This window comes from Mytilus edulis, chromosome 12, assembly GCF_963676685.1.
Source record: "Mytilus edulis chromosome 12, xbMytEdul2.2, whole genome shotgun sequence".
Lineage (NCBI taxonomy): Eukaryota > Metazoa > Mollusca > Bivalvia > Mytilida > Mytilidae > Mytilus > Mytilus edulis.
In genome coordinates this window covers 73,857,862-73,882,913 of record NC_092355.1, presented here as the reverse complement: position 1 = coordinate 73,882,913, position 25,052 = coordinate 73,857,862, and the positions used below count along the sequence as shown (strand labels likewise).

Genomic DNA, 25,052 nt, shown 5'->3' with positions numbered 1-25,052 from the left:
TTAAAAATAGTGTACAGTAAAACAGTGTAAAACTACAAGTTACTAGTTCAAAATAGTGTACAGTGAAACAGTGTAAAACTACAAGTTACTAGTTAAAAATAGTGTACAGTGAAACAGTATAAAACTACAAGTTACTAGTTCAAAATAGTGTACAGTAAAACACTGTAAAACTACAAGTTACTAGTTAAAAATAGTGTACAGTAAAACAGTGTAAAGTGAAACAGTGTAAAACTACAAGTTACTAGTTAAAAATAGTGTACAGTGAAACAGTGTAAAACTACATGTTAGTTAAAAATAGTGTACAGTGAAACAGTGTAAAACTACAAGTTACTTAAAAATACAGGATATTGTACATATCCATTTTAAAACACACAAACTATTACTACAAGTTACTTCAAAATATAGCACAGTAAAACAGTATAAAACTTAAAATTACTTAAAAATAAACAACAGTAAATGTTGAATATTGTACAAAAACACACGACAACAATTAACCTTAGAACATAACCATAACATAACAGATTGAACATAACTAGTATAAAACACACAACTACAAGTTACTTCATAACTAAACAGATTGTACATAAGCAGTATAAAACACACAACTACAAGTTACTTCAGAACAGAACAGATTGTACATTAGCAGTATAAAATACAAAATTTTAAGTTTCTTCAGAACATTATAGACTGTACATTAGCAGTAAAAAACAGACAACTACAAGTTACTTCAGAACATAACAGATTGTACACCAACAGTATAAAACACACAACTACAAATTACTTCAGAACATAACAGATTGTACACCAGCAGTAGAGAACACACAACTACAAGTTACTTCAGAACAGAACAGATTGTACATTAGCAGTATAAAATACAAAATTTTAAGTTTCTTCAGAACATTATAGACTGTACATTAGCAGTAAAAAACAGACAACTACAAGTTACTTCAGAACATAACAGATTGTACACCAACAGTATAAAACACACAACTACAAATTACTTCAGAACATAACAGATTGTACACCAGCAGTAGAGAACACACCACTAAAAGTTACTTCAGAACAAAACAGATTGTACACCAACAGTATAAAACACACAACTACAAATTACTTCAGAACATAACAGATTGTTCACCAGCAGTAGAGAACACACAACTACAAATTACTTCAGAACATAACAGATTGTACACCAGCAGTAGAGAACACACAACTACAAATTACTTCAGAACATAACAGATTGTACACCAGTAATATATAACACACAACTGCAAGTAACTTCATAACACAACAGATTGTACAATAGCAGTTTAAAACACACAACTACAAGTTACTTCAGAACATAACAGATTGTACACCAGCAGTATAAAACAAACAACTACAAGTTTCCTCAGAACATAAAATTTTACAGTATAAAACACACAACAAGCAGTTACTTCAGAACATAACAAATTTTTCATAAGCAGTATAAACATACAGCTTCAAGTTACTCCAAAACATAACAGAATGTACACCAGCAGTATAAAACACACAACTACAAGTTACTTCATAACATAACAGATTGTTGATAAGCAGTATAAAACACACAACTACAAGTTAAGTCAGAACATAACAGATTGTACATTAGCAGTATTAAACACACAACTGCAAGATACTTCAGAACCTAACAGATTTTACACCAGCAGTATAAAACACACAACTGAAGGTTACTTAAGAACAGAACAGATTGTGCACCAGCAGTATAGAACACACAACTACAAGTTACTTCAGAACATAACAGATTGTACACGAGTAGTATAGAACACACAACTACAAATTACTTCAGACCATAACAGATTGTAGACCAGCAGTATATAACACACAACTACAAATTACTTCAGAACATAACAGATTGTACACCAGCAGTATATAACACACAACTACAAGTTTGTTCAGAACATAAAATTGTACATAAGCAGTATAAAACACACAACAAGAAGTAACTTCAGAACATAACAAATTTTTCATAAGCAGTATAAACATACAGCTTCAAGTTACTCCAAAACATAACAGAATGTACACCAGCAGTATAAAACACACAACTACAAGTTACTTCATAACATAACAGATTGTTGATAAGCAGTATAAAACACACAACTACAAGTTAAGTCAGAACATAACAGATTGTACATTAGCAGTATTAAACACACAACTGCAAGATACTTCAGAACCTAACAGATTTTACACCAGCAGTATAAAACACACAACTGAAGGTTACTTAAGAACAGAACAGATTGTGCACCAGCAGTATAGAACACACAACTACAAGTTACTTCAGAACATAACAGATTGTACACGAGTAGTATAGAACACACAACTACAAATTACTTCAGACCATAACAGATTGTAGACCAGCAGTATATAACACACAACTACAAATTACTTCAGAACATAACAGATTGTACACCAGCAGTATATAACACACAACTACAAGTTTGTTCAGAACATAAAATTGTACATAAGCAGTATAAAACACACAACAAGAAGTAACTTCAGAACATAACAAATTTTTCATCAGCAGTATAAACATTCAGCTTCAAGTTACTCCAAAACATAACAGAATGTACACAGCAGTATATAACACACAATTACAAGTTTGTTCAGAACATAAAATTGTACACCAGCAGTATAGAACACACAACTACAAATTACTTCGGAACATAACAGATTGTATACGAGTAGTATAGAACACATAACTGCAAGTTACTTCAGAACCTAACAGATTGTACACCAGCAGTATATAACACACAACTACAAATTACTTCAGAACCTAACAGATTGTACACCAGCAGTATAGATCACACAACTACAAGTTTCTTCAGAACAGAACAGATTGTACACCAGCAGTATAGAACACACAACTGCAAGATACTTTAGAACATTACAAATTGTACACCAGCAGGATAAAACACACAACTGAAAGTTACTTAAGAACAGAACAGATTGTACATAAATAGTATAAAACACACAACTGCAAGCAAGTTACTTCAGAACCTAACAGATTGTACACCAGCAGTATATAACACACAACTACAAATTACTTCAGAACCTAATAGATTGTACACCAGCAGTATAGAACACACAACTACAAGTTTCTTCAGAACAGAACAGATTGTACACCAGCAGTATAAAACACACAACTACAAGTTTCTTCAGAACATAACAGATTGTACACCAGCAGTATAGAACACACAACTGCAAGATACTTTAGAACATTACAAATTGTACACCAGCAGGATAAAACACACAACTGAAAGTTACTTAAGAACAGAACAGATTGTACATAAATAGTATAAAACACACAACTGCAAGTTACTTCAGAACAAAACAGATTGTAAACCAGCAGTATGAAACACACAACTACAAGTTTCTTCAGAACAGAACAGATTGTACACCAGCAGTATAAAACACACAACTACAAGTTTCTTCAGAACATAACAGATTGTACACCAGCAGTATATAACAAACAACTACGAGTTTCTTCAAAACATAACAGATTGTACACCAGCAGTATAAAACACACAACTACAAGTTTCTTCAGAACATAAAATTGTACAGTATAAAACACACAACAAGAAGTTACTTCAGAACATAACAAATTTTTCATTAGCAGTATAAACATTCAGCTTCAAATTACTTAAGAACATAACAGATTGTACACCAGCAGTATAGAACACACAACTACAAGTCACTTCAGAACATAACAGATTGTACACCAGCAGTATAGAACACACAACTACAAGTTACTTCAGAACATAACAGATTGTACATCAGCAGTATAGAACACACAACTACAAGTTACTTCAGAACATAACAGATTGTACACCAGCAGTATAGAACACACAACTACAAGTTACTTCAGAACATAACAGATTGTACACCAGCAGTATAGAACACACAACTACAAGTTACTTCAGAACATAACAGATTGTACACCAGCAGTATAGAACACACAACTACAAGTTACTTCAGAACATAACAGATTGTACACCAGCAGTATAGAACACACAACTACAAGTTACTTCAGAACATAACAGATTGTACACCAGCAGTATAAAACACACAACTACAAGTTACTTCAGAACATAACAGATTGTACACTAGCAGGATAGAACACACAACTGCAAGATACTTCAGAACATAACAGATTTTACACGAGCAGGATAAAACACACAACTAAAAGTTTCTTCAGAACATAAAATTGTACAGTATAAAACACACAACAAGAAGTAACTTCAGAACATAACAAATTTTTCATAAGCAGTATAAACATGCAGCTTCAAATTACTTAAGAACCTAACAGATTTTACACCAGCAGGATAAATCACACAACTAAAAGTTTCTTCAGAACATAAAATTGTACAGTATAAAACACACAACAAGAAGTTACTTCAGAACATAACAAATTTTTCATAAGCAGTATAAACATTCAGCTTCAAATTACTTTTAAGAACATAACAGATTGTACACCAGTAGTATAGAACACACAACTGCAAGTTTCTTCAGAACAGAACCGATTGTACACCAGCAGTATAAAATACACAACTGCAAGTTACTTCAGAACAGAACAGATTGTACACCAGCAGTATAAAACACACAACTACAAGTTACTTTAGAACATAACAGATTGTACACCAACAGTATAAAACACACAACTACAAGTTTCTTCAGAACATAACAGATTGTACACTAGCAGTATAAAATACACAACTACAAGTTACTTCAGAACATAAAAGATTGTACACCAGCAGTATAAAACACACAACTACAAGTTTCTTTAGAAATAACATTGTACATAAGCAGTATAAAACACACAACAAGAAGTTACTTCAGAACAGAACAGATTTTACATAAGCAGTATAAGACCCATAACTACAAGTTACTTCAGAACATAACAAATTTTACATAAGCAGTATAAACATACAGCTTCAAGTTACTCCAGAACATAACAGATTGTACATGAGCAGTATAAAACACACAACTACAAGTTACTTCATAACTTAACAGATTGTACATAAGCAGTATAAAACACACAACTACATGTTACTTCAGAACATAATATAATAATATATCTGTATGGAAACTGATATTTATATCATTATACTGAATTTGATATTAAATCAAAATCTGTTTTTAATTTAACAGTTTTAGTGAGAGAACAAAAATGCATAAAGGTATTTTTTCTCTCTCATTAATTTTTTTTGTTTGTTTTGAATTATAGTTGATAAAGTTCTTACTTTGAATATTTACAAGAACATTTTTTACACCAAGGTTTTACAGCGGGTGTAAAACAAATATCACACATGTATGTTATTGCGTCATTTTGACCACATTCCTTATTATATACAAAATTATGTTGTTAATTAGACAGGTTTAATGGACAACAAATATTTGTAAGAATTATATAAAGTGGGGTATCATTTTGTTTGTCTACTCGCACTTAATCTGGAAATGTAACTATTTTTTATATTTCTTTGAAAAAGTTACTTTTTAAAAAATTGATCATTATCCTGAATCATGTTAATCAGACAGATTTAATCATTATATCAACAAATACTTGTTAGAATTATATAAAGTAAGATGTCATTTTACTCAGAGATTTGTAATGAATCCATTGATGTTAATATTTTATTCATTTCTTAAAAAAAAACAAAAAAAAATTAACATGACAGTTCTGATGGAAGTTTTGACATCTCACAAAAAAAACTGGTTGTTTATTTGTTGTTTATGTACAATCTTAATACAAGTGTGACTGGTCATTTTATTCAGTTTTGACCACTGATTCATGTGATATATATTTTGATTATATTTATTACACAACATTGTCCAGTTTATCAGACAAGTTATGACGTCAGTTGTATTATTCCAGGGTGGTGGTGGATTGACAGCATTAATGAAGGCTGCCTATGGAGGATACCTGGACATCTGTGGAATCCTCATTGATAGAGGATGTAAGATCGACATCACAGATGTATGTTATCTACTTAGTCTGATCACATTACTATTAATCTACACTAAATCATGTTGTTAATAAGATAGGTTTAATGAACAAATATTTGTAATAATTATATCAAGTGGGGTCTAATTTTACTCATATTATTGTTCTGAATCAGAAAATATTACTCCTTTTTATGTTTCTTAAAAAAAATATTTTATTAGAATGAATAATTATACTGAATCTACACTAATTTCTGTTGTTAATTAGACAGTTTTAACGAACAAATATGTGTAAGAATTATATCAAATGGGGTCTCATTTTACTCATATTATCGTTCTGAATTAGAAAATATAACTTTTTTCATGTCTGTTTAAAAAATTTTTTTTATTTAAATGAATGACTATACTGAATCTACACTAAATCATGTTGTTAATTAGACAGTTTTAATGAACAAATATGTGTAAGAATCATATAAAGTGGGGTCTCACTTTGTTTGTTTTGTTCTACTGAATCCATTGATATAATTATTTTACACATTTCTTGAAAAAAATATTTTTTTAAGATATCAGGTTTAATGGAAGTTTTGACATTTGAGAACAAAACATGTTTATTTGTTGTTTATATACAATATAAATACAAGTGTGACTGGTCATTCTATTCAGTTTTGACCACTGATTCATGTGATATATATTTAGTTTATATTTATTACACAACATTGTCCAGTTTATCAGACAAGTTTTGATGTCAGTTGTATTATTCCAGGTTAATGGATGGACAGTATTAATGAAGGCTGCCTGGAGAGGACACCTGGAGATCTGTCGTCTCCTCATTGATAGAGGATGTAAGATCGACACCACAGGAGTATGTTATCTACTTAGTCTGTTCACATTACTATTAATCTACACTAAATCATGTTGTTAATAAGACAAGTTTAATGAACAAATATTTGTAATAATTATATCAAGTGGGGTCTCATTTTACTCGTATTATTGTTCTGAATCAGAAAATATAATTCTTTTTCATGTTTCTTTAAAAAAAATTTTTTTTATTAAATTGAATGACTATACTGAATCTACACTAAACCCTGTTGTTAATTAGACATTTTTAATGAACAAATATGTGTAATAATTATATAAAGTGGGGTCTCATTTTACTTGTTTTGTTCTACTGAATCCATTGATATAATTATTTCACACATTTCTTGAAAAAAATATTTTTTTAAGATTGATATCAGGTTTAATGGAAGTTTTGACATTTCACAACAAAACATGTTTATTTATTGTTTATATACAATATGAATACAAGTGTGACTGGTCATTTTATTCAGTTTTGACCACTGATTCATGTGATATATGTTTTGTTTATATTTATTACACAACATTGTCCAGTTTATCAGACACGTTTTGATGTCAGTTGTATTATTCCAGGTTGATGGAGGGACAGCATTAATGTTTGCTGCCAGGTATGGAAACCTGGAGGTCTGTAGACTTCTCATTGATAAAGGATGTAAGATCGACATCACATCAGTATGTTATCTACTTAGTCTGATCACATTACTATTAATCTACACTAAATCATGTTGTTAATTAGACATGCTTAATGAACAAATATTTGTAATAATTATATCAAGTGGGGTCTCATTTTACTCGTATTATTGTTCTGAATCAGAAAATATTACTCCTTTTCATGTTTCTTCAAAAAAATATTTTATTAAAATGAATAGTTATACTGAATCTACACTAATTCCTGTTGTTAATTAGACAGTTTTAATGAACAAATATTTGTAAGAATCATATAAAATGGGGTCTCGTTTTGCTTGTTTTGTTCTACTGAATCCATTGATATAATTATTTTACACATTTCTTGAATTTTTTTTTTTTAAGATGTCAGGTTTAATGGAAGTTTTGACATTTCACAACAAAACATGTTTATTTATTGTTTATATACAATATAAATACAAGTTTGACTGGTCATTGTATTCAGTTTTGACCACTGATTCATGTGATATATATTTTGTTTATATTTATAACACAACATTGTCCAGTTTATCAGACAAGTTTTGATGTCAGTTGTATTATTCCAGGTTGGTGGAGAGACAGCATTAATGATTGCTGCTGTGTATGGACGCCTGGAGGTCTGTAGACTCCTCATTGATAGAGGATGTAAGATCGACATCACATCAGTATGTTATCTACTTAGTCTGATCACATTACTATTAATCTACACTAAATCATGTTGTTAATAAGACAGGTTTAATGAACAAATATTTGTAATAATTATATCAAGTGGGGTCTCATTTTACTCATATTATTGTTCTGAATCAGAAAATATGACTTTTTACAAGTTTATTAAAAAAAATTTTTTTATTAGAATGAATGATTATACTGAGTCTACACTAATTCCTGTTGTTAATTAGACAGTTTTAATGAACAAATATGTGTAAGAATCATATAAAGTGGGATTTCATTTTACTTGTTTTATTCTACTGAATCCATTGATATAATTATTTTACATATTTCTTGAAAAAAATATTTTTTTAAGATATCAGGTTTTATGGAAATTTTGACATTTCACAACACAACATGTTTATTGTTTGTTTATATAGAATATAAATACAAGTGTGACTGGTCATTGTATTTAGTTTTGACCACTGATTCATGTGATATATATTTTGTTTATATTTATTACACAACATTGTCCAATTTATCAGACAAGTTTTAATGTCAGTTGTAGGACATGTTGTATATTATTGATATTGACAACAAAGTATTGTACATTATAGCTACATGTTATTTGGTTATATTATAGAGCAGTGGATACACAGCTTTACATTTTGCTGCTGTGAGAGGACATCTACAGACCACACAATGTCTGGTAGAACAAGGAGGTGCCAGTCCCTTGGTGAAAACACATTTGGTAATATTTTATAGTATTTGCCCTGTGTTCAACTATTATGTAATGAATCACTAAAATGATGTATAACATATGGTTGGTCAAATGGATTTTTTAAAGGCTATAGTCAAAAGTCAAATGATTATTTAAATTGGACTTAAAATATGAAAAAGTTATATAGACTTGAATGTCTAAAGTTTACTATAAAACACAAGAACATAGACTATCATACTGGCTGTAATTAAAGTCAGTGTAAACAAACAAATTGTCAAACAAAGCTTACACCAATCCGTTGTCATGACAATTATAACAAAGACTAAGTACTAGACAATATTTGTATGTTCAATAAGGAGGAAATAAAAAATGTCATGGCACTAATTTGAAAGAGATGATCCTATAAAGACTATGATTCCTGTATTAAAACTGTCTTGTGGCAGAGATACCTATCATAGTTTATTTATTTTCTTATTTAAACAATAACACCAGTGATAACACTAAAAAAACTGGAATGCTGTAAAATAACAATATACAAATATAGGAGGGTGTGGATAGGGTATATAGATATAGGAGGGTGTGGATGGGGTATATAGATATAGGAGGGTATAGATTGGGTATACAGATATAGGAGGGTGAATATAGGGTATATAGATATAGGAGGGTGTAGATGGACTATACAGATTAAAGAGGGTGTGGATGGGGTATATAGATGTAGGAAGGTGTGGATGGAGTATATAGATATTGGAGGGTGTGGATAGGGTATATAGATATAGGAGGGGTATACAGATATAGGAGGGTGTGGATGGGGTATATAGATATAGGAGGGTGTAGATGGGGTATATAGATATATGAGGGTGTAGATGGGGTATATAGATAAATAAGGGTGTAGATGGACTATACAGATATAGGAGGGTGTGGATAAAGTATATAGATATAGGAGGGTGTGGATGGGGTATATAGATATAGGAGGGTATAGATTGGGTATACAGATATAGGAGGGTGAAGATAGGGTATATAGATATTGGAGGGTGTAGATGGACTATACAGATATAGGAGGGTGTGGATGGGGTATATAGATGTAGGAAGGTGTGGATCGAGTATATAGATATTGGAGGGTGTGGATAGGGTATATAGATATATGAGGGGTATACAGATATAGGAGGGTGTGGATGGGGTATATAGATATAGGAGGGTGTAGATGGGGCATATAGATATAGGAGGGTGTAGATGGACTATACAGATATAGGAGGGTGTGGATGGGGTAAATAGATATAGGAGAGTGTGGATAGGGTATATAGATATAGGAGGGTGTGGATGGGGTATTCAGATATACAAGGGTGCGGATGAAGTAAACACATATATGAGGCTTAGGATTAGAAATACAGATATAAGGGTGTAGAGGGGTATACAGATATAAGAGGGTGTGGATGGGATATGCAGATATAGAAAATCATGAATGGAAAAAAAACATTGAAAATGGAGAAAAATAGGCCAAAAATTAATGAATAGAAAAGAATTGGGTGAAAAAATATAAAGATTAGAGATTAATATTTGGGTGTTGAAATATAAAGGACTATCAATAATGTGTCTAAAAAATTAGAAAAGATAGTTAAAAATGAAGACCCTCAAAGTCCCACACCCTCATGTAGACATAAGGATGAATTTAACAATCTTTAAACTCAAAGAAAACTACAAAGAATTATTTTTTAGAATAAATGATGACAGATGGAGCTTTTGTTCTAATTCTTTATAAAGAAAAGTAAAAAGCCTTTCTTAAGTCTTTAAACAATTGTCAAAAGTAATCTAAATTTTGTCTCATGAGTTATATTTAATGAACGAAAATAATATGGTAAGCATCTATAAAAATAAAATAAAACACCACTCAGCTGCTACTAATACTTATTGTGAGATATGTGTGACAAAAGTCTTCTTTGTAGTTATCAGATGAAAGCAATATAACAATGTATCTGTATTTCAGGGTCAGACTCCTTACGATCAAGCAGCAGATTGGAAGAGGGGACAGTATGAAGAAGTGATGATATACTTACAGGTACTTATAGTGATATAGAGTAACAAACTTAGAAGACAATAGTAGAAAATAAAAAAACTAAGCAATCAAATATCACAAAACCAAGATACTTCAGGGTAGAAATAAGTAAAAAAAATTATGACTTCTTAAGGAGTTGTAGCCTTAAACAACAAAACATGGCTGTCATAGTTAAAAAAAGTACATAAGGGTAAATTACATGAATTGTCTTATATCTTGAAAACCACAATAGATTGAAAAAAACTCTCAGGACCATTAATGCTCTGATTGTAAAGATCTACCTGCCTTCTATTTTCACCAAATAATCTTGTAACATTGCATCCAACAGTGAGCTTGTGAGTTGCTTTCAACTTCAATCTTAATTTACCTGTCGAAGTTTGATGGTTCCCTCAGGGTACTCAGGCTTGCTCCAGTCCAATAATGACTGACCTCCACAATGTAACCAATAATTTTGATTTTTAGCTCACCTGACCTGAAAGGTCAAGTGAGCTTTTCTCATCACATGGCATCCGTCGTCTGTCGTCCTGCGTCCGTAAACTTTTACAAAAATCTTCTCCTCTGAAACTACTGGGCCAAATTTAACCAAACTCTGCCACAATCATCCTTTGGGTATCTAGTTTAAAAAAGTGTCCGATGACCAGGCCATCCAACCAAGATGGCCGCCATGGCTAAAAATAGAACATAGGGGTAAAATGTATATTTTGGCTTATATCTCTGAAACCAAAGCATTTAGAGCAAATTTGACATGGGTAAAATTGTTGATCTGGTTAAGATCTATCTGCCCTGAAATTTTCAGACGAATTGGACAATCTGTTGTTGGGTTGCTGCCCCTGAATTGGTTATTTTAAGGAAATTTTGCAGTTTTTTGGTTATTATCTTCAATAGTATTATAGATAGAGATAAACTGTAACCAGCAATAATGTTCAGCAAAGGAAGACCTACAAATAAGTCAACATTACCAAAATTGTCAGTCAACCCCTTAAGGAGTTTTTGCCCTTTATAGTCAATTTTTAACACCTTTGTCATTTTTTGTAACTTGTACAAAAATCTTCTTCTCTGAAACTGCTTGGCCAAATTTAACAAAACTTGGCCACAATTATCATTGTGGTATATAGTTTAAAAAATGTGTCCGATGACCCTGTATTCCAAACAAAATGGCCGACCTGCCTAAAATTAGAACATAGTGGTAAAATGCAGTTTTTGCTTTATATCTTTGAAACTAAGACATTGAGGGCAAATCTTTCAAAATTTAAATGTCCATCAGAATAACATCTATCCCCTAACAAATTTTCAGATGAATCACAATCCGTTGTTGGGTTGCTGCCCTAAAATTGGTAATTTTAAGGAAATTTTGCAGTTTTTGGTTATTATCTTGAATACTTTCATAGATAAAGATAAACTGTAAACAACAATAATGTTCAGCAAAGTAAGATCTACTAATAAGTCAACATAATGATGAAAATTGTTAGAGGACCCCTTAAGGAGTTATTGCCCTTTATAGTCAATATTGAACAACTTTTCGTCATTTTTATGCCCCACCTACAATAGTAGAGGGGCATTATGTTTTCTGGTCTATGCCTACGTTCGTTCCCCAATCCGTCTGTGCGTCCGGTCGCTTCAGGTTAAAGTTTTTGGTCAAGGTAGTTTTTGAAGAAGTTGAAGTCCAATCAACTTGAAACTTAGTACACATGTTCCCCATGATATGATCTTTCTAATTTTAATGCCAAATTATAGTTTTGACCCCAATTTCATGGTCCACTGAACATAGAAAATGATAGTGCAAAGTTCAGGTTAAAGTTTTTGGTCAAGGTAGTTTTTGATAAAGTTAAAGTTACATAAACATGATAAACTTGAAACTTAGTACACATGTTCCCTATGATATGATCTTTGTAATTATAATTCCAAATTATAAGTTTTACCCCAATTTCACGGTCCACTGAACATAGAAAATGATAGTGCGAGTGGGGCATCCGTGTACTATGGACACATTCTTGTTCTTTAAATAACCAGTACACAAACAATGCATGCGTTGTCAATTTCTAGCTAGGGGTTAAATTGAAGTTCACATGAATACGGATTTAAAGAGGTCGACTCATTCACTTGCAAGTGAATCACTAATTATCAATGTTTCTTAGCGTAATTTGACAAAATTGAACCTTTTTGGCTGCAAAAAGCGAATTATTATTTCATTTCACTATTTCACTTTCATTATGGATTGAACAGAAAAAAATCAAACTTTAGATGTTTTATATATCTCGTAGCGAGTAATACAAACTATTTTCATAACATTTCTATTTTTTGAGTGGAAAATAATAACGATAAGTTGCTATAATAGTTTTCCCGCCTTTTTTTATTGTGAAATAACTATAAAAAAATTAAGTTTAATAAAAATTGACCAATAATTTCTCTTTGAGTATTCAACAGAATAAGCGTTGTTTATATCTAAATAAAATCATGAAATAAAAAGATGTGGTCAGCGGAATGGAATAAGAGATATTTCTCAAAAAAGGTTAACAATTTGAATTGGGGGGAACACATTACGCCAATTCTTAAACAACGTCGAGAGACATTCGGCTGGTTTGGGCGATATTCTTACATATTACGGACAACACAGTTCTTGTTATTTGCTGTTATGTTGTTTCTTTGTTTTGAGCTACAATAAATGCACATTAATTTACGCATGATAGTAATTGGTTTTCAGTCAGTTTCACAGATACATAATATAAATGCGAGGGTTGGAAAACAATGCTTTGTACAAATGTAATCACAAATGCTTCTATTAACAACATTTCTATTCAGGTTATTTATAGTGCTTACATGTCTGTGTTGAATAGAAATTCTTCTTAAAATAGTGAATACATTTATAGTTCAGTCAAAGTTTATCTGAAAGACAAGACAGAACTTTGATTTTGATAACATGAATTTTAAATTCGGTTAAGAATGCTGTTCCTTTTTATTTTGATTACAATTACTTAAAATCAATAGAAATCTAAGACCCCGCTTCCATTAACAATAAAGATCGCCAATCTTAGTATTGCAAAAATGAGAAAGATTGATCTCCATCGGACTTAAAAATACCACCTCCTGGATTGCGTTCAAAATATCGTAGCGACTACATAGGGCTATGTAGATTTATGACTATTGAACGAGTAGCTGTTCTAGCTTATATCAATATCTATGTAGTAGCTAGGCTAGCTACACGTTCAATAGTCAAAAATCGAAGTATCCCGATGTAGCCGCTACGATATTGAACGCAACCCTGATATTTGTTTAAGTGTAAACGCTTAGATACATCGCAATAGACTGATCTAGAATTCAAAGTGTTTTATGTAGATATGAAAATAAATCTGTGCATGGTCAGTTTAATGTATTCTTATATAACTAACTGATTTCAATGTTTCGTCCATTATCTCAAATGATTTGGCAGAACATGGAGATAAAATAAAATAAAATGTATACGATGTTTTTGCGTCATTCTTCTGAAAGATAAATAGTAAAAATGACATGTGGTATGATTGCAAATAATACAACTTTCCACAAGAGACCAATTGACACAGAAAATATGGGTCACCGTATGGCCTTCAACAATGAGCAAATCTCATACCGCATATACAGCTATAAAAGGTCCAGAAATGACAGATGTAAAACAATTCAAACGAGAAAATAATTAACGGCTTAATTTATGAACCAAAAAATAAATAAATGAAAATCATATATGTTACACTTTAACAAACGACAACCACTTAATAACAAGCTCCTGACTTGGGACAGGACCTGTTGCATACCGTTACTTATTCGTTCCGTATTTGCTAATTACACGTTGTAATACATTGCAACTTTTAAGAAAAAAACATCTTTTTTTATTGTTTTCTTGTCTCTGGTGTTAGCTATGGGTTCTTCAAAGTGAAACATATATCCCTATAAGCGCGTATATACTTGTTTAAGCGCTACACCATGCCCTGTAACTTATTCCCTTATAACAATTTTTTGCCATTTTTTCTTGCGTCTGGTAAATACTCGTTTCAGTACTTGACTAATGTCCTGTTACTTATTCGTTCCTTGTTATTTTCTGTAAATTCCTCATCTTTGACCAAATGACTATTATAAGTAAAATTATTCTGATAATTAATAAATGTAGAAGCATATCTAATGAACCAAATATTTCCTGGCTTATTCTATTTTCTACGAATTTTTTTTAAAGAAATTATTAGACTGATTATTTTAAGATTGCAATGTATACTAAATGTAAACACACAATTTCTAAAAAGATCTTTAACGTGAGATGCTCTTAATAAAGCTTGATTCAATTTTGTGAAAGTGTTAACGGGGTCTATTTTTAAAACATACTTTCTGTTTTGATCATGCATCCATATGCATCTATGCATATCGAAATAAACGGTAATATTGCTAGAAATTCAGTCTAAGTATACTCATAAAGTTGTCATACCGTGATTATGAATGGAACCTAGTCCGACCTCTTTTTCTCAAATCAACTATAGATTTTTTTTTCATATGTATTCCTCTTTAATTCTTTGTTCTGACAACTTTTAAACACAGGCACGATTATGTTGTTTTTTTATATAAAACTTGGCAAATCGGATCAGACTCGGAGTCGTCAAATACAAAAACCTACAATGTTAGAAGCGTAAAGTTAACTTCTCTAGATGGACTCTTTTTTACACGTATGCGTCTACTGTTTTGTTGGTGTTTATCAGAAATCTAAATATTATATTTGTGTAAAAATGTAATCGCCTTGCACATTCAAAATACGTATGTGCAATTTGCCATATCCAGATGTAGGTATATATTTAAAGAAATGTACCTTTTGCTATAGATACATTGAATTTTGATGACATGATTGATGATTTTCTTACTTTCTTAATGATTTGTGGAAATATAAATACAATCATAAACCTACCAAAGAGATTGACTCTAAAGAACAGATAAGTCCATACACGTAGAAAATTATGAAAATTAGTATTGTATTATAATTTAATTGGCTCAACTTTTTGTCGAGTATCCAGATTTTATTTCTTGTCTTGACATTCGTTTTGTGTGTTTATTGTTGTTAGATTGCTGTATAGTTGGCCTCTCACGTTTAATCCACCATTTTCTACATTTGAAAATGCCTGTACCAAGTCAGGAATATGACAGTTCTTGTCCATTCGTTTTTGATGCGTTTTGTTATTTGATTTTGCCATGTGATTATGGATTTTCCTAATTGATTATCCTCTGAGTTCAGTATTTTTGTGATTTTACTTTTTATTCATATATTTCATTATTTGCTGTTTTGTTTTGTTTTTCAGCTGTACGTAATTCACATAATTAATGTATATAATTATCTAATATTCTGAAACAATTTTCATTTTCTTCTCGAGAACCATAAAACGTCAAACTTTTGATTTTTTAACCCTGTATGCTTACATTGCCTATGTAAATTTTAACACTGTTTGTATGCACATTGAACGACAAATTTATGTGACGTATACAATTTTCTGACGTCAGACACTCAATCAAACAATGTGTTCGTTACGATATAAGATGTTTTTGTGTTCGGTTAAATTGTCCCCTTTTAAAATTGTTATACGATGATGACTGATGTATCCATATTTTGACTATTTTATTAATTGTGACTGTTTATTTAACGCATCATGTAAATATAACGGAATTTGATGAGACTGTTATTAAAAGAGGGACGAAAGATACCAAAGGGAAAGTCAAACTCGTAAATCTAAATCAAACTGACAACGCCATGGCTAAAAATGAAAAATACAAACAGAAAAACAATCGTACACATGACACAACATAGAAAACCAAAGAATAAACAACACGAACCCCACCAAAAACTAGGGGTGATCTCAGGTGCTCCGGAAGGGTAAGCAGATCCTGCTCCACATGCGGCACCCGTCGTGTTGCTTATGTGATTACAAATCCGGTAAATAGTATGACTTGGTAGGGCAAATTCATGAAAGTGAAGGGGATTGTTGTTACGACGTAAGGAACATATCCGATATCATTTGTGAAACGGTTATTCCATAATGGTCAACCAACTCGTGATGGTGTCCGTAAAATTTATGAAGGGATGATTTCAACTTCACCATTTGGAACTCTTGGTTCAATAGCTTCCTTGTAAGCAGTAACCCTCTATCAAGAAAATCATGATAGGAAATGCAAGCACGGGAATATCGTATCAATTGGGAGATATATACCCCGTATGCAGGTGCTGCTGGAATGTTGCTACTTAGAAATGGAAAGTTCACAATTGGAAAGCTGAAATCATCTCTTTTGTCGTAAAGTTTTGTCTTCAACCAACCCTCATTGTCAATTTCTAGATGTAAGTCAAGATATGAAGCCGACTTAATTGTATCTGTAGTATCCTTTATCTCCAATTCGATGGGAAAGATGCGATCCACATAGTCACCAAATTTTGAATTGTTTAGTGAAAGAACGTCATCTATATAGCGGAAAGTAGAGTTAAAGGATATTGCTAACTTCTTATCTTTCTTCCTAAGAAGTTCCTGCATGAAGTCAGCCTCATAATAATAAAGAAACAAGTCAGCAAGTAGAGGGGCACAGTTTGTTCCCATTGGGATGCCGACAGTCTGTTACAAAACACGTCCTCCGAACGTAAAAAATATGTTGTCAATCAAGAAATCAAGCATCTTGATAATATCGGTTTTAGAGAATTTTTTGTTTGAATCAGAATGATTCTTTACAAAGTAGGATTTATCCCTCCCTAAGACAAGATACTTGTATCTACGTTGGTTATTCTTTTTTATGAAGCAAAGTAATACCAACTCTTTTAATTTGTCTTTTAGTTTGGAATGTGGAATACTTGTGTAAAGAGTAGAAAAGTCAAATGTTTTAATACTGTTACAAGATGAAAGAGAGTTAGATTGTATGTACTCTAAAAGGTCTTTGGAATTTTTAAGTATCCACATCTGATTCACGACACTTCTAGAATAGCAGTTTCACAATAACTTTGAAGCCCGTCTTTGATTTCTGATAAAATGGAAGTTAATAATTTAGAAAGGGGTTTCGTGGAGCACTTGGAAGACCCAGCAATATACCGTTGTTTGTAAGGACACTTATGTAGTTTAGGTATCCAATACAGTGATGGAAGATCCAGTTCTTCATCTTTGGTTGAAATACCAAAGGAACAAACAACAGACCTATGATTATCCAGGATTTCCTCTTTGGTAAGTTTCGTGAGGGTATATGTTGGGTTTCCAAGTGAATTGTCTATACCTAATTCGTTTATCAAGCAATTAATGTAATGACTTTTACAGACAAAAAAGATGTTATTTGGGGCTTTGTCTGCGTGGACATTAAAGTGAGAGGGTTAGCGCTATAGAACCAGGTTTAATCCACCATTTTCTACATTTGAAAATGCCTGTACCAAGTCAGGAATATGACTGTTCTTGTCCTAATTGATTTTCCTCCGAGTTCAGTATTTTTGTGATGTTACTTTTTATTCATATATTTCATTATTTGCTGTTTTGTTTTGTTTTTCAGCTGTACTTAATTCACATAATTATTGTATATAATTATCCAATATTCTGAAACGATTTTCATTTTCTTCTCGAGAAATCTACCTATCAAAACGATTGTCACTCTCCCCATCGGGTCAAAGAGGAATAACTCTCACTTACGTTTTGGGTTCGCGGAAACCGCCACGTCATAAAACGCGGACGGCATAGTACTGTTGCGCTTGTATATGCGCAAAAACAATAGAGAGATTTGTCTTTAATTATGGGAAGGTTTCCTGATGTGTATTGCTCTACAAAAGATCTCAGCTTTGATGAGTCAACTTGAAATTTAAAGTAAATAATCCTTCAAAGCCCACAAAATTCGGAACTAAACTCTATCAAGTGTGTGAAGCCAGAAGTGGCTATTCTTTGAGATTTGACCACAGATTTCTAAACAAGCTGACCTTATTCTTAGCGAGAATGAATGCAATACAACCTGCTCAAAAGTGGTTATTTGTTTGTATAGCCCGCATGGACTTTTGGACAATGGTCACCATGTGTAAAAGAACATTTATTACTTGGACAGAGACATAATCAAGACAAATGATGAGTGTAAGCTAGTCACAGAATATTAGAATGTTCTACAGTTGGAATAATTTTCTATTCAATGTATGGTGCATTCAAATATTATGTCTTCAAGGAGATGTTCCAAATTCAAAAACAACCTGTGCAGATTTAAACTATAATCTATCACTCTTGGGGCCACACATTTTCCTGAAAAAATATTACAATTTGTTCAATATATATAATATAATGTGAAACATTGTTATTATATATTATTTTTAGGGGTTGATGTTTTAGAGATTTAATATTTCTACAAGTGATATGATTCAAGATATATTCACAGTGCATATTTCTTATTTTTCAGACTGTCATGTCAGAGAAATATTCAGGTGTTACTGTTGAACTAGGGATAGAAGGTATTTTTTTTAACTTTATATCATTATTATATATATAATCGTTGGTCTTCCAAAATGTTGTATATGGCTTTTTTTAGCTCACCTTGCCCACAGGGCCAAGTGAGTTTTTCTCATCACTTTGTGTCTGTCGACCGTTGTCTGTCGTCGTTAACTTTTACAAAAAATCTTCTCCTCTGAAACTACTGAGACAAATTTAACCAAACTTGGCCACAATCATCATTAGGGTATCCAGTTTTAAAATGCGGCAAATGACCCCGCCCATAAACCAAGATGGCCGACATGGCTAAAATAGTACATAGGGGTAAAATGCAGTTTTGGTTCATATCTCTCAAACCAAAGCATTTATAATAAATCTGACGAAAATAAAATTGTTCATTAGGTCAAGATCTATCTGCCCTGAAATTTCAGACCGATCAGGCAACCCGTTGTTGGTTTGCTACCCTTGAATTGGTAATTATAAGAACATTTTACTGTTTTTATACCCCACGCAACGGGTTGCAGAGGGTATAATGTTTTTGACCCGTCCGTCCGTCCGTCAGTCCTGTTTACTTGTCATTGCAACTCCTCTCAAACCACACAACAGAATTTCACGAAACCTTTTCAGATAATAAGGACATACTATGTAGTTGTGCATATCGACGGGAAATTGCAATTAATTTTTTTTTCTAAAAGTTACGCCCCTTTGAACTTATTTACTTTAATGTACCGTATTCGGCCGTGTATTGTCCGCATTTGTGTATAGTCCGCATCCCTTCTTCATCCCCAAATATCGAGGGAAAAGTCTAGTTCGCTTGTATAGTCCGCGGCAACTTTTGACAAGATCGGGTCCGCGAACAATGACGGAAAATGCCGAATTTGCGGTATTTTTTTTTATTTTTTTTTTGCCGAGATCGGCAATATAGTAAGTATTGTTGTTAAAGAGATGGATAGTCAGTTAAAACTTATGATAAGTTTCTGAATGGGATCTTTAAAGATATATTTTTAATCTTTGTTAAAGATTGCAACACACTAATCATTGTGGTTAAAAGATCGATGATGAATATAAAATTATGATCAGTTTGTAAAAGAGGACTTAAAAGATATGTATTTAATCTATTTTAAGTCTTCAAAAGATTCTATTTAATTGCTTAATTAAATCGTCTTACAGACTATCATTCTTTACTAATTAATTTAAAGTCCCAAACAATGAAAGTAAAAACTCTGTATTCATGTAATAAATGTTAATTAATTCAATCATGTACATTTATCACTTTTGATATCATTGTAAGTGGTAGCTTGCCCAAGCCAATAAACTGTTTAAAATTCTAAAAATAAATATTTGGTATGCTATCAAACAAAAGAAATTAAAGATCAAACAGTTAAGATCGAAAATGAATTCAACTCAGACTGTAAAAACCAAGCTTATCCCTTTTGGTATATTAAATTGTTATAACTCTTTAATCTTATCATTTCTTTTATTGATTTGAAGAACTGCCTCAGGTTATTGAATTACATTCATCACTTGTCAAAAGTTGACATGGTTAATTAATAGCTTTCAACACACCCGTAAACTCATTCATGTAAGCCGATACACCTGCACAATATGACCTTTCACCTGGAAATATAGTTTCGTATACAAAATTCCACTTCTTTCGGGTTTACACTTTCAGTATTAATGGTTACGATTTACAATTAAAAAATGTCAGGTCTTTATTCATTTACGTCGATAAGTTAAGAGTTGAACACAAAAAGTCGGAATACGAAAATATTTGATACTTTAATCACACACTTTCAAAATGGCGCCTCGTTGTTTACCTGTTACACACGCGAATTATATTAAACACAATCGATCTTGGGAAGATTTCACTAGGTTTCAACTTGACTATTACAGTTTTACCATTGAAGGGTTCATCTTTCATTGATATTCAGGATTCAGGTACACTGTTGAGATGTAATGACACAAATTTGACCAAATCCGAAACAAAGCGGACATTCGATCAAAGGCTGAATTTTATGCAAATTACTAAGTCAACACGGTTAAATTGTTTATTTTATTCAAAAGAATACAAAGAGTAGTCAAGAATACAGTTGGATTGTTTATTTTATTTCTAAATAATACAAAGAGTTGTCAAGAATACATTATAACATTGACAACACATGATGTTTCTGTTTCTTGGCCAAACCTCGTTCAACATCGTATCCGAACTCTGGAAAAAAAGGTCATGAAATCCTATAGTACTGCATAGTCCGCACCCCTTCCATCAATTTCATTCCCAGGGTAAAAAACCGCGGACTATACACCCCTTTATACTACTGCAACAGTTTGTCATCACAACTCCTCTCAAACCACACAACAGAATTTCACGAAACCGTTTCTGATAAAAAGGACATACTATGTTGATGTGCATATCGACAGGAAATTACGATTCAATTTTTTTGTAGGAGTTGTGCCCCTTTGAACTTAGTTGCTTTAATGTACTACTGCAACAGTTTGTCATAGCAACTCCTCTGAAACCACACAACAGAATTTCATGAAACTTTGTAGATAAAAAGAGACATACTACGTAGATGTGCATATCTACAGGAAATTACGATTCATTTTTTTTCCAGGAGTTACCCCCCTTTGAACTTATTTGCTTTAATGTACTACTGCAACAGTTCGTCATCGCAACTTCTCTGAAACCATACAACAGAATTTCATGAAACTTTGTAGTTAAATAATAAGGACATACTATGTAGATGTGCATATTGACAGGAAATTATGTTTCAATTTTTTTTTTCTTATACAATTTTCTAATGACAATGTGGGAACGTGGGGTATGTGAGCGCGCTCTGACACTAAGGTTCTTGAATTAGTTATTATCTTGAATAATATTCAGAGCTCCAGATCAGAATTCACAAATTGGGGTTTTTACCCACCATTTTCTTATGTAATTGGGTGATAAAGTTTTTTAATTGCATTATCAATTCCAATTTACCCCTCAAATAAATATCAAATTGGGTTTTTCACCACCAAGCTCCTTAATGTATTGGTTTTTTTCATCAACACAATATTGAAACTTTCGGCAGTATCAACCCAGATGTTTTTCCATCTTAAATATGTTTCTTTTTAGCTCACCTGGCCTAAAAGGCCAAGTGAGCTTTTCCCATCACTTGGCGTCCGGCGTCGTCCTCCTGCGTCCGTCTTGGTTAACTTTTACAAAAATCTTCTCCTCTGAAACTACTGGGCCAAATTAAACCAAACTTGGCCACAATCATCATTGATGTATCTAGTTTAAAGTTTGTGTTTAATTACCCGGCCAACCATCCAAGATGGCCGCCATGGCTAACAATAGAACATAGGGGTAAAATGCAGTTTTCAGCTTATAACTCAAAACCAAAGCATTTAGAGCAAATCTGACATGGGTAAAATTGTTTATCAGGTCAAGATACTTCTGCCTGGAAATTTTCAGATGAATCAGACAACCCATTGTTGGGTTGCTGCCCCTTAATTGGTAATTTTAAGGAAATTTTACTGTTTTTGGTTATTATCTTGAATATTATTATAGATGGAGATAAACTGTAAACAGCAATAATGTTCAGCAAAGTATTAATGATTTTCAAATAAGTCAACATGACCAAAATGGTCAGTTGACACCTTTAGAAGTTATTGCCCTTTATAGTCATTTTTTAACCATTGTTCGTAAATATCCATGACCTTTTATAAAAATCTTCTCCTCTGAAACTACCGGGCCAAATTAATCCAAACTTGGCCACAATCATCATTGATGTATCTAGTTTAACGTTTGTTTTTAATTACCCAGCCAACCATCCAAGATGGCCGCAATGGCTGAAAATAGAACATAGGGGGAAAATCCAGTTTTCAGCTTATAACTCAAAACCAAAGGATTTAGAGCAAATCTCACATGGCTAAAATTGTTAATCAGGTCAAGATCTATCTGCCCTGAAATTTTCAGAAGAATCAAACAACCCATTGTTGCGTTGCTGCCCCTAAATTGGGAATTTTAAGGAAATTTTACTGTTTTTGGTTATTATCTTGAATATTATTATAGATGGAGATAAACTGTAAACAGCAACAATGTTCAGCAAAGTAAGATTTACAAATAAGTCAACATGACCAAAATGGTCAGTTGACCCCTTTAGGAGTTATTGCCCTTTATAGTCAATTTTTAACCATTGTTCGTAAATATCCATGACCTTTTATAAAAATCTTCTCCTCTGAAACTACCGGGCCAAATTAATCCAAACTTGGCCACAATCATCATTGATGTATCTAGTTTAAAGTTTGTGTTAAATTACCCGGCCAACCATCCAAGATGGCCGCAATGGCTGAAAATAGAACATAGGGGGAAAATGCAGTTTTTGGCTTATAACTCAAAAACCAAAGAATAAAGAGCAAATCTAACATGGAATAAAATTGTTTATCAGGTCAAGATCTATCTGCCCTGAAATTTTCAGATGAATCAGACAACCCTTTGTTGGGTTGCTGCCCCTTTATTGGTAATTTTAAGGAAATTTTTCTGTTTTTGGTTATTATCTTGAATATTATTATAGATGGAGATAAACTGTAAACAGCAATAAGGTTCCAAAATGGTCATTTGACCCCTTTAGGAGTTATTGCCCTTTATAGTCAATTGTTTACCATTTTTCGTTAATGTCCATGATCTTTTACAAAAACCTTCTCCTCTGAAACTACCGGGCCAAATTAATCCAAACCTGGCCACAATCATCATTGATGTATTTAGTTTTTAATTACCCGGCCAACCATCCAAGATGGCCGCCATGGCTAAAAATAGAACATAGAGGTAAAATGCAGTTTTTAATTATATATTTTAAACACAAGGTTAATGAGCACAAAAGGAAGGTTGGGATTCATTTTGGGAGTTTTGGTTCCAACATTTTAGGAATTAGGGGCCAAAAGGGTCCAAAATTAAATTTTGTTTGATTTCATCAAAAATTTAACTATTGGGGTTCTTTTATATGCCGAATCTAATTGTTAGCTCACCTGGCCTAAAAGGCCATGTGAGCTTTTCTTATCACTTGGCGTCCGTCGTCTGTCGTCGTTAACAATTTTTCAAACATATTCTCCTCTGAAACTACTGAATTGATTTGAATGAAACTTAGCATGATTGTTCCTTAGAGTATCCTGCACAAAGTGTGCGCTTTGATTTTTGATCCGTCAAAAAACATGGCCGCCGTTACTTAAAATAGAACATAGGGGTCAAATGCAGTTTTTGGCTTATATTTCAAAAACGAAAGCATTTAGAGCAAATCTGACAGAAGTTAAAATGTCCATTAGGTCAAGATCTATCAGCCCTGAAATTTTCAGATGAATCAAACAAACCATTGTTGGGTTGCTGCCACTTAATTGGTAATTTTAAGGAAATTTTGCAGTTTTTGGTCATTATCTTGAATAATATTATAGATAAAGATAAACTGTAAACAGCAAAAATGATCAGCAAAGTAAGATCTACAAATAAGTCAATTTGACCAAAATTTTCAATTTGACCTCTTAAGGAGTTATTGCCCTTTAAAGACTTTTTTCACAATTTGTTCATCATGTTGACTTACTTTAAAAAATCTTCTCCTTTGAAACTGCTGTATCAATTTCAGCCAAACTTAGGCTAAATGAGTTTCAGAGTATCTAGTATAAATTTTATATTTCATTTCCTTGTATGTCAAGAAACATAGCTCCTATGGCGAAAATAGAACAT

General features: G+C 32.4%; 1 protein-coding gene across 2 annotated transcripts in view; it reads left to right on the top strand.

Moving 5' to 3' along the window:
• LOC139499158 (uncharacterized) overlaps positions 1 to 25,052 on the top strand; it is a 116,634-nt gene that overhangs the window by 46,526 nt on the left and 45,056 nt on the right. For both annotated transcript variants that reach the window (XM_071287839.1, XM_071287841.1), the window contains exons 7-12: positions 5,906 to 6,007; positions 7,402 to 7,500; positions 8,058 to 8,156; positions 8,783 to 8,890; positions 10,842 to 10,913; positions 19,308 to 19,359. In XM_071287839.1, the coding sequence (XP_071143940.1) occupies positions 5,906 to 6,007; positions 7,402 to 7,500; positions 8,058 to 8,156; positions 8,783 to 8,890; positions 10,842 to 10,913; positions 19,308 to 19,359 (532 nt within the window). The remainder of the gene's footprint in view (positions 1 to 5,905; positions 6,008 to 7,401; positions 7,501 to 8,057; positions 8,157 to 8,782; positions 8,891 to 10,841; positions 10,914 to 19,307; positions 19,360 to 25,052) is intronic.